Source organism: Atta cephalotes (genome assembly GCF_000143395.1).
Source record: "Atta cephalotes unplaced genomic scaffold scaffold00005, whole genome shotgun sequence".
NCBI lineage: Eukaryota > Metazoa > Arthropoda > Insecta > Hymenoptera > Formicidae > Atta > Atta cephalotes.
This window is the reverse complement of record NW_012130069.1, coordinates 1,928,015-1,940,320: the sequence shown is the minus strand read 5'-3', so window position 1 is coordinate 1,940,320 and position 12,306 is coordinate 1,928,015. Positions and strand designations below refer to the sequence as shown.

Below are 12,306 nucleotides of genomic sequence, written 5' to 3'. Positions count from 1 at the left end.
TCGGTGATTACGGGTCGGTTTACAAGATACTATTATAAATATATAAATATATATGTGTATATATATATATACATATAAATGTATATGTACACATATATACGAAAAGCAAGACAGAAATGAAACTACTGTAACTACACCTGCCTCTTGTGAATAAATGCCTATTTGTTTCTTTTCACGTGTCTCGTTATTTCCAGTTCGTTGAAGAACAGAAAAAAGTCAAGCAAATTGAATTATGCTCGTTTCTATATTAAAATTAACTTTAATCTTGATTTAATTTAGTTTCTATTTTTTTTCTAGTTCTAAGAATTAGAAAAAAATGAAGAGTATAAATTAACAAGTATTTATTAATAGATTAAAGAATAAAGTAATTAAAGAATTAAGAATAAAATAAACGGAGCTAAAATTAATCTACATTAATAGAAATTAGGTAATATTAGGCAGCCATGGACAAAGAGGTTGACAGACACGTAAGGTATTCGTAAAACAGACTTTTATTAAATAAATATCATCATTGTAGTTAATCAGATCGAGAATCATACAGTTATTATACAATTTCGGCGGTACGTTCGCCCTGAAGAAAAAAAAGAAGGAAATTAATATACAAACGATTTGCTATGTGCAACGCACATGTATTCATGCAATGTCTACACGTGAAAAATCACACGTACTGTCAAACGCATCGCAGTCATTGCTTCCCAAGACCGATCTGCTGTGCCACAAAATTCTTAAAGAACAGTCGTTGCAATCATCAATTCGACTAATATCGTAAAAATATTCCAGTGATATTGCACTATCGTCAAGATATCAAGGTATCATCGTTAAGATATCAATGATCGCGACTGGATCGATTTTCATCTCCAAGCGCTTACTCATCCTTCCTTTTCTTGTTGTATCACGAATAATTCATTCCTGTCGGACGGAACGATGGACGGACAGTAATAATTCCCAGTCGGGAAATTCAATACATGGAAAGAGCGATTTTGTTGAAGTATATAAAAATTTAGCTAAATCTGAAAATAATTTTGTTGATCCATCAAAATAATTATGTAGGAAACTCGAGCATGATGACAAATGCTGTAAAAAAATTTGATTTTTCTAGCAGCCAGCTTGAACGTTCAATATAAATATTTTAATGGTCTAACAAAATTATTTTCAGATTTATTTAATTAAATTTTTTAACACAAAACGTTCTTTCTGTATAATGAAAGTCATCCAAGCATGACTATCTTTAAATACATATTTATACATAATAAATACACAATTTTCTTACAAATTACTATTTATTTTCGCGATTTCACTGTTAATAAAATTTAAAAAAAATTTTTTTTAATTTTTCGTTCTAATTATAATCTTTGATTTTTTTACAGAAATGTTTCCGCAACATTAGAAGGCGTATAAAATCTTCTTCGAATCTAACATAAGACACAGCATATCACAATATTTCGTATCAAAAGGAATTCGATATTCCTGCGTCGCGAAAAAAAAACGGAACGATAAATATCCAAGTGATTCCGTTTCATTATTCGTTGAGCTAAACGCAAGGGACCATTTCGAAATAAGAAGTTTCCACTCGGAGATCGTTCGTACCGTGAAGAACGATTTGTTCCACGATGATGAGAATGACAGGACGCGTTTTCGCGCGCGGAAGAAAAAGCGGCTGCGCTTTGCCGATTCTAATCAGTCTTGCCGGGACATTAAACCTTTGCTTCTTTCATCACCTTTGAGTCGATTAATACCTGCCCGCGTGAAGCAAGAGACCGTGATCAATTAATCTTATTATATCATTGGTTGCAACCAATGAAACATAATTGTTTTTTTGAAGTCTTTGAAAGTGGACAATGAAATGTAATGAAAAAACGAAATTAAAATAATGCAAAAATTTTCCCTGAGCTAAAAACGTCGATTGGACGTATCGAAAATCTATCGAGGAGAAAAGACATCACTCGGAACTTTAATTTCTTGGGGACAGAACATTAACACGTTCCATGCTAAGTGTACCACAAATACACGTTAAACTTTCCATTCCAAGTGTTCTATGGATAGTATGTGATGGCTATTATATTGTATATATGCTGCTCTATGCGCGAGGATAGTTCGGCACGGAACGTATTAATGATGATTTTTTTTTCGTTAACGACTTGTTCATCTTACTGACTCTATTAACGTCGCAACACAATTTAATATTTTTCGCATGAACGGTCTATGAAATCAAGCGATAATGAGCAGTCCGGATTACAGTGATCATTTGATAAAAAAGCGGCCAACAGAAAACGCGGGTGTCGAGACGAAGGTGAAAAATATGATGACGACAATATTGGACACGTCGAGAACGTTTGGAGGTCCACAACTTTCCCTAGTTGAGGAATTATAGAAAGTCGGACGTCCCTGTTTCTGCAAGCGACGCCACTTAAATTCGAATTACAGTTTCGACACGAGCATCAGCATCGATGTAATAGACTCCTCGCTGTGAGCAACGTGAACGTTTCTCGCACGCGTCATGTCTCGCACTGAGATGCTTCAACATTTATCCCGAGATTCGCACGAATCCAAATATGTCTTGAGATCTTCAAATAAGAGAGATCTATTACTTGAGCAATCCTCAAGAAAGAAATTGGACACCATTTAGACAACTTCTGAAATGCAGCATAACATAAAAAGAGATGCATAGATGTCTTATTTTATGTATATTCTACCTCATTTTATCTTAAGCAGGTTCTGAAAAATGGCGGATCAAACGCATGGTATCCACTCTCTCAAGGATTGCTAGATGTGTCCAATCTGATTCGAACTGCTAATTTTAATTACAGAGCCGCTAGTTTAAGATTAGTCCCAGATGCTTGTTCACAAATCGCAATCGTGCGATGCAAATGGCATTATTTATAATGACTGTAACAAAGTAAAAGATGTCTGGAATGCTATTCCATTTGTCACGAGATTGAACGATTTTTAGAAAGATAAGTACACCTAAATTCACTTTCTTTTCGCGATTATCTCTTCATTCCGTTAACGTTTCTTTTATACGAAATGGCTGTATAGGAATCAGGAATCAAAGTCTATGTGAGTCGCGATCACTCACGCTTGACGCAGCGAGGCCATCGCGCTGCGTCACTTTCGTCAAAATAGACCGAACATCTTCTTTGTCGAACCGGTACTCCTCTTCTTCCTGGCCGGCGCCGACATATCTGAATTCTCGCTCGTGGCGACAATCTGCGAGGTCGGAGTTAATTTGCTTCGCACGTGCTCATCCAGAAGCGCCTGCATGTCCATCTGCCATTGCTCCAGCTGCTGACTGAGCTCAATCTTCTGTTTGATCGCCTCCTTCAGCTGACTATCCGCCTGTAAGATGTCTATCCGCGTCCTAGCCAGCTCCACCTCCACCCTATTCTGTCGGGCCACTGCTTGGTCTCGCACCTTGTAAGCCTTCGCTACGATCTCATCCTTCGTCAGCTCGGAATGCTCGATGTCGCACCTCGCCCTATCACGTTCCTCCCTGGCACCGCGCAATTCAGCCTCGCAGACACTCAATTTGCTCGTCAGCTCCAGAATAGTATCACCACGTCGCTTCAGTTCCTCCTCCTGTATCCTGCACTGCTCCCGAGAGTTCTCCAGTTCTTCCCGTACCCTATGAAGTTCCACCGCCAATCCTAATTCTCCTGGTGCTCCTCTACCTGACAGTGCGAGATTATAGACTTCTTCGACCAGCTCTATCAGCGCACCCGGACAATTTGTCTACGAAGAAAATTGATAGAATGATTGATAGAATGATAGATAGTATACTATACGTAATTATAATATACAGATTAACAAAAATGTTCCACAACGTTTTATATTTATTAAATCATTAGTGTATATTTATATACAAAAATACAAACTTTGGGAGTGTTGAGTGTCTTATTATAAATATTATATAAAATAATGAACGTTAAAATAACCTTCAGTTTTAATACAAATTTTTAAGGCACTGCAGAACATATCAACGATGACCGCTAATTTTTTTCATGAATTCTATCAGATAGTCAATAGAATGATCTTTAGTTCATCAATTGATGAAATTTTTTTGATGCAGTCTTTTTATATTTAATAAAATATAATATTCCACAATTTGTTCTTTTTTTAATATACATTATTATCTAAATAGCAAGTTTATTTATTATTTTGATAAGTTTATTTATTTAGTTTAAAACGATTTCTTTAATGTTATTCTGACAACAAAATAATGACAAATAAATGATGTCAAATTGTTACCTGGGTGATTAGACATAAAGCTTTGTGGCCACTTTTTCATACTGTATACTTACAATTTAAAAAATAATGAAAAGAGTTGCTTACCGGTGAAGAATGAGTATCCCGGTCGTTAGTTCCCACTTCTGCCTCGGAGTTGGTGAGATTAATTACCAGCATGGATTCATCGCAGTCGCTCTGCAAACCCGAGTCGTCCTCGCCGCGTCTCAAATGAGCACACAGTTCCCTTAGCCGCTTCGTCGCCCTTGCAACTTCCGTTCTCAAACTTCCGTCTTCCTGTTCCCCGAGCGAGCTGCCACTCTCCTCGCACTCCATTTCTGCTTGCAAAGACCTCGGTGTTTTCTGTATCGAACCGGACCGAGCTCTCCTTTCTGCCTCAATAGCTGCCAATGCTGACGCCAGTTCGTCTCTAAAAAGGATAATAAATGTAGGAGACGATTTAATATTCTATGTGTTCGGTTAGACTTCAAAGTATTTTATATATTTGTTATATTTTCGAGAAGGTGACGTTTGTTTATTTGACATCAGCTGATCGCGTATTCACAATAACGGCTGAATGTATTGTCGTATAATTGGACCACATAAAGTTCAATAAAGCAAAATAAATTCTCGATTAATATTGGAATTCGAAAAGACAACACAGAGAGATTGAGCATTAGCTCTCGCAAACATTATTTCAGATTTGCAAAAATATCTTTGCACATTGAAATACTTAAGCATAAATCTCTCTTGAAAAGAGACATTCTACCTTTTCTCTTTGAAATCTGTATCCACCATCCTACATAAATACATTTCAATGTATACAAAAAAAGAAACTAACCAAGATATTTTTCGGTGATCGACAGGAATATTTTAACATCTCAAATATAAATTAAGTACAAAATAGATATTAGCAAAAAAATAATACAATGAATAAAATAAATAGTTCGTAAAAAAATTGTTCGTTTGATATCTGCATTTACTCGATGAAGAAGCAACTCTCATCTGGAGATGGATTTCGAGAACATCGTGGAAAGATCTAAATGTGAATGGATCATACTCAATTGAACATTGTCCCCGCATGTTAACTGAATAGCCACGTGTTTAGATCACGGATTGTGGTCTCACCTCTCTTGCTCCGCCATTCTCGCGCGATGTTCCGCTTCGTGACCGAGTCGTTCCATGGCCGTAGCTCTCTCCTCGGCTTCCTCGAGGGCCGCGATCGCCCTGGCCCTCTCCTCTCGTAGCTCCAAGGACCGCCTCTCTAATTCCGTCCTTTGTGCGGATACTAGTTGTACCTGCAACGACGTATGAATGCAAAAATATATTATAATATGAATGATATTCTGACAACACTTTCTCATGTCGTTGTTTCTTTGTTTGAATTTGACTTAAGTTTCAATTTTACTTTTCACTTCTGCTTACACAGTTTTGCTCAACTATTGTATATAAATATTTAGCTATATACAGATCTAAAAATAATTTTTTTGATTTATCAAAATAATGGTAAGATGCTCAAGCATGATAAGCAATACTGCAAAAAGTTTTGATAATTTAGCAACCAGTTTGTGTCCTACATATTATTCTTAGATTATTATTTATTAGTTATTTTTATAGTCCAACCAAATTATTTTCAGATCAGCATCTAACTTACTTTTTAACTAATTTTAAACTAATTTTCAAATACTTTGATAAAACCGTTTTTTCCATATAGAAGTATGAAACATGCGAGTGCATAAATGCAATGTTAAAATATATAGTCACAATTCGCGAGATGCAACTCATATTTATTTTTATACGTGTCTAGTTCAGTAAATTTTGTATATGCGTCACGAACAATTTCTGAGAATCGACATCCGGTTGCTATATTTGCTATTATAAGATGAGATGAAAGGGCGACGGAACGAAGCAAATCGGGTCGACCGACGAGGGTCATGTTCATTTTTATTCGATGATAGCATTTTCCCAGAGATTGTACGCATAAAATTCACGTGCGAACACGAGCACGACGATTACCGCTTCCTTTTCATAAAAAGGATGCTGCGAATTATTCAGCAAGCCCCACCTGAGAACTATTCCGCTTCCGATGGATAATGATTAATAACAATAGTTTCCGTTTCGCGCGCAATTAGAACAATTAAGCGAAAGGGAAACCGCGGCAAGAAATTCATTAATGAATAGAAAAAAGTCAAGTTTTTATATGCAAAAAGAATTTAATTACGTACTACTGGATGATGTATGATAATATGATCGAGATTAAAAATTCATGTTTACCTCGTCCCTAAGGACTTCTAAGCTGCTGACATGATCCTGCAGGGTAGTGTTTCTGAGAGCGCAATTTTCTCTCAGCCTCTTCACTTCCGCGAGCAACTGCTCCTCTTGTTTGGCAGCTTCCCTCAGCTGATCGGCCAGCCTCGTGTTTTGCGCCGTCAACTCTGCAACTAGGGTGGCTTGATCACGTTCCGCTCTTCTTGCCCTTTCATTTTGCTCCTCCAACTGGCTCCTGAGGCTCTCCACGTCAGCTTGGAGCTCCAAAGCTCTCGTCTCACTCTCATCTCTGGCTTCCTCGAGTCTCCTCCGCAATAGATGCCTTTCCTGCTCCAAACTCTGCACATAAAAAAATGTTTCGTATTAATTTTCAATTACGATGAATTCTTTTCTTTTGAGTAGAGGTGAAAGTACAGAGTGTTGCATAACGCATAACGCATGATGCATAAGAAAATAAATCAATTAAAATCCTTCATTTCCTTCCTTTCTATGAAATAAAAGGCTCAGAATAGTTCGTTGTCTTATGCTTTATGTATTGTGCATAAAGCAAAAGTCTGTGCTCCATCTTATTGATTTTATGTCGACTGAAACAACGCAAATTTTTGCGATCTCTGCTTCAAAAAGGTATTTTTAGCATTTAAAAGGATTCTGACACAAAGACCCGCTGGTTATTCCTTTCACGAAATCGACGTCTTACATTCAAACGTCATTCGGAGAACTAGGAGAAAAAAAGAAACTCGCGACGTGAGTCAGTGAACATGCATACATTACATTTCTCGACATCCATACTTACGCACAACGAGATCAAGATGGTGTAGATAGATAAAGTTTGAGAACTCGGTGAAAGGAGTTGGCAAATTTATTAACGTATAATTAAACGCACAATTTGACCGCAGTTAATCAACTACCTCACTTTTCTTTAAAGACCAAATACTTTCCAAGATTAAAAAGAAAAAAGGTACATGATGCGAACATTTCTTTTTCCAATTATCGAGTTATCGCAGAATAAAGTGAAAATAGAGAAAAGGATCGCATGGGATCGGAATTGAGAGAGAAAGAGAGAAGAAAGATTGAAATATTTGTACTTCGGCACGTAAGAGGGAAAAATCTCCGCCGACAAAGGTGCGAACACGATACATTTGTGCATAACAAAAAAACGCGATACGAGAACTGGTTTCATTGCGAGTACACACGGCAAGCAATGGCCACACACATGAATCGCTTTGTTCTCACAAGTTTCTCAACCTGATGCTGGATAACGCTCAACCGCGGCTAGTAATGAGACGTAATAACCGAAAAAACACAGATTCTAAATGAAGCGTTAACATTAATTAACTTCATTTACTGTTGCAGTGAGGCATTTCCTGTTAATTAACTGCAATACTAAAACTTGCGACGTTCGCGCAATCGCATTACGAAATGTAACATAATTTTACAAATACAGGGGTAATATTTTATGTATTTCTTGCTTTATCGATGATTCATTTTTCAAATAAGTTCTGATACTTTTCTTCTAACATTGTTTCTCAACGTTTTTTATTCTTGAATACGTTCACAACACCGTAAACTGAATCAGCACACATCGTGTTAGTCAAGATTAAGTAATTGTCTGAAACGAAGATCAATAACGATAAAATAAGATGAAGTATAATTAAATGCAATCTAATTCTGATAATAAAATATCATTAAAATAATAAGCATATCATGATTTAATTATTATTCGAATTCAAATCGATATTAGATATTAAATATTTTCATCAAAATGAAGTGGCAGATCCATATTGATGATAACAATAAAATTATACTTTCGTTTAATATATTACCAGTTTTGAATGTTTTATCTAGCAAGGATGAGCAAATCGTCACTATTTTGGGTTGTCAAATGTCATTATGTTATATGAAGTATGTAAAACATACGTGCCTAGAAAACATTATGCTTTCACGTACAAAAGAGGTTGATGTCGGTAAGGTTTATCGAGTTGGAAGACATGACCTTGGTCTCCCATGGTTACTCATCGACCGATCGCCAGCATGCCCGTAGGTCTACAGTTCACCGATTCTCAAAGTTCCGCGGAAGGCCAATGAACAATAGACATTACTCGACATTATGGAAAACAGAACAAGAAATTGGAAAAAAAAGTTTGTCAAGTATATGAGTATATTTAGGTATTTATTTTTATTAGATATTAATATAAGTAATAATTTTTTATTAGATATTATATAATAAAATTATATATAACACAATTTGTATTCTTCCGACATAAGATATTTTCTGCAGATATTAATTAAAAGAATTGCAAATAAGTGACAGTATAAATATTTTAAAATTAAACATGTTGTATAATTTGATTGAATAATATAAGATACTTTTAGAATCGATTTTAAATAATTTGCGATATAATAAAATTATATAAAAAAATACTTTATGTATATAAAAAAATATCTTATATTTTATTCAATCAAATTATACAAAATGTTTAATTTTAAAATACTTATTTGCAATTCTTTTAATTGATATAATGTTATCTACAGAAAATATCTATATCGGAAGAATACAAATTTCGTTGCGGAAATTACAAAATTGGTGTTAACAAAGATAGAGAGAGGAAAGTTTTGAAAACGTAATAATTAAACAGCATTAACTAGCATAGAAAATTATAACATTGATGTAACATTTCATATATTTATAATTTCTTAATAAAATTAATAATAGATTAATGTTTAATGTATGATGTAATCTTTTAATGTTTTAATAACATTATATCAATATTATAAATTCCACTCTTATTTCTATAAATTATATTCCTACTCCTGTTACGTACAACGTATTATACATTACATTACATTTATATTGTTGACTAGGAAATTATAATATTGATGTAATGTTATTGCTAGCTGGTGTTTATGGAAATAATAAATAAAATATTTACTTCTTATATAAAACAAAACTATAACAAAATAATTGGAAACAAGTCTTCAATTTTGTTCCTCTTTACAAAAGCTTGTTGCGAATTCAACTCCGATCTGATTGGTTTATCACGAGAGAACGCGCATATTCTTGCGCATCTAAGGACTGTACCTCATGACTTGAACACGATATAAATCATGGTATCTCTAACATTCCGTTCACCAAATAACACCGCTCCAGTTGTGGTTTTTGTACTTTGATACAACGCCGTATAACACAAATACGCCGCCAGCCAGAAATACCGGTGCTCGCGGAAACACGCGCGTTGAAATCTCTCGAGTGTGATGAGTCACACTTGGACCGAACAATTTTTGCGGTCGCTCGAACGTCGCTTCCTTCGCGACCGAGCTGCTCGTGGTGCATGCAAGCGGCTTTGAAACAGCCGACAGACAAGCCGAGGCCGCGAGCAACGGTGCGAGCTGTTGGATATGTTTGGAACTTCATTATTTATTTAGAACTGCATTACAAGTTCAGAGCATGTTAGATCGGCACGCCGCGCAAAATCTGGTATAACATTTTCCGACTAGGTTTTAATGGGAATGCGAAGAAGATTAAATATATAAGCTAGAGATTCTCAAGTAAGAAATTGGACAACTTCTTGATTGGTTAGCTATATTTTTTCAAACTTGATATCTCATTCTATCATATGCATAATCTATCTCGTTTTATCTTAAGCAGAAAAATATGGCAGACTAGATATATAATGTCTAATCTTTTACTTGAAGATCTCCAACATAGACGATTTACACGAGTGTGACTTACGGTCCGCTCTTGTCTGCTGAAGCTTAAAAACGCGACCGTTATATTTACTTAAACGTTATCGAAAGTACATACTAATCTATTTGTTCGCGACAGGCAATGAGTCATAGATCCGTGACGTTGGCGACGGTGCGCCAATCCGGCTGCGTCTGCAATTTGCAAAATACTATGTACCGCACGCGAACACAAGTAATTGCATACGGTTGCGTTTTTTTTACTAGCGATTTAATGCCAAGTAGAGACGATCCCGGAGTCATGACTCACGATTCCTGTCTAATTCTCAATCCTTCGCTCGTCTCGTTCTTGCAACATGCCGAGGACGGTGTCGGCATCGATGATAGGAACGATGGCGCATTCCGCAAAATAGAAGTTCAATAGATTGCGAAATAAAAATTCAGTATATTGTGATCATATATCACTGGGAAGAGCCGCGACTGGCACGAATACGTTACTGTTTTCGATCTATCTAATCGAGCCTGTCGTGCCTTTCGTGTCTGCGCGCTATAAGTATATTCCCATATATTAATATTCCTGTAATGTTAAAATATTCAAAAAATATTTTAATTAACTTTTAATTAACTTTTAAATATGTTTGGAAAGAGAAAAAAAGAAAGTCACATTATCAGTTTTGCTTCTTCTTCTCAATTTTATTTACAAATTATATATATAATAATTGTGCATTTGTGAGGCAGCTTTTTAAAATTTACGATTTTACTTGTAAAAAATTCTTTTCTAAATTTCGCATTTTAAGTTGCAGTTACGTGAAAATTAAGTATTTCAGACAAAAAAGATGGATCCAGATTTAGAACAAGAGAATCAGAGATACAAAGCATTCTCCATTGAGACTGGCCATCTCGGGCGTTCTGAAACTTTCGTTCACCGTCATAAAGTCGCGTGATCATGGCGAAACGGATATTTCGCTTTTATTGCAAAACACGCCAATCTCTAGCGTTCAATCTATAATTATAAGGTAGGAGTGAGACCAGTGGCGCAAATGTCTGCCAATGTGCGGCTTAATGGACACCCTCCCCCCCTCCCCTCCGTCATTTTCTGTGCTGCTATTCCATTTCAAAGAAAAGGAAAAACATGCCTTGAAATAGGAGATATCTAAGAAACTGAGATATCTAAGAAACAGTCAATGTAAATGGAGCTAAAAAATTTCAAGCTCAGTGTCAGATACCAATGAAATATTTTCTATTAGTTTGAAATCGCTGCAACTGTTTCTTTATTCATTATTTATCATATATATCATTCATCTTCTTATAATTCCTTAAATGTCAACAAATCTTAAATATGAATTTATTGTTGATTCTTATTAACATATATATAGCATCTGAAACGCAGCAAAGGTTTCTTACAAAAATCCACACGCCATTTCAGGCTAATGACTCGTGGCGACCGTGGGAGATACGACGTTTTGTGGATAATCGTGAATTAATCGCCTTTATATTCTCGGTTGCATTGCGACCAGCCAGACGAGCATTATTGCGTCGCACCTCGTTCACTTTCCCTCGAAGAAAACGATAATGCCGAGCGCGTGCAATCGGACGGAGTAAAGTAGAAGGCGAAGGTAGGGAGGTTCGTAATCGCGAGGCAATGGCCTGTGACGAGTCCGAACTCCGACGGTGATCGCCAGCGCAACCAGGTCCATCCGTTACGTGATGGAACGTATCCAGCAAAAACCGACACGGCCGGCGCGAACAGGATAAATTCTTTCATAAAGAAATCATTGAATTTGGCGATATTTCCAGAGAAGAAAAAAAAAATCTCAAATTTTTTTCAAATGTATAATCATTTAATAATACAACAAATATAAATGAAATGTTCTTTTTGATGAGCCCCTTTCTAACAAAAATGTAATGTATCGCCACCTTCTTAATTTTCGACTCAATTTCGATAATGAAATTTTGGAACAAATCTGTTATAAATTCATTTGAGATTAATAAAAGAATCCTGTACTAATTATATGGAAAATTGAGAAAAGAAGTAATCTTTACATATAATTCACATGTAATTTATAATGTATTGAACAAAAGATGTCATAGACACAACAAAGACTTAAATTATCCATTATTAGGCTTTGTATCGTT

General features: G+C 35.7%; 1 protein-coding gene across 1 annotated transcript in view; it reads right to left on the bottom strand.

Annotated features, from left to right (window-relative positions):
- Nucleotides 1–3,114: 3,114 nt before the first annotated feature.
- The window catches only part of LOC105626280 (bicaudal D-related protein homolog), a 25,940-nt gene continuing 16,748 nt past the window's right edge, over nt 3,115–12,306 (bottom strand). The window contains exons 2-5 of the mRNA XM_012207583.1: nt 6,496–6,828; nt 5,350–5,519; nt 4,330–4,651; nt 3,115–3,729 (exon numbers count right to left, since the gene is read on the bottom strand). Of these exons, the coding sequence (XP_012062973.1) occupies nt 3,115–3,729; nt 4,330–4,651; nt 5,350–5,519; nt 6,496–6,828 (1,440 nt within the window). The remainder of the gene's footprint in view (nt 3,730–4,329; nt 4,652–5,349; nt 5,520–6,495; nt 6,829–12,306) is intronic.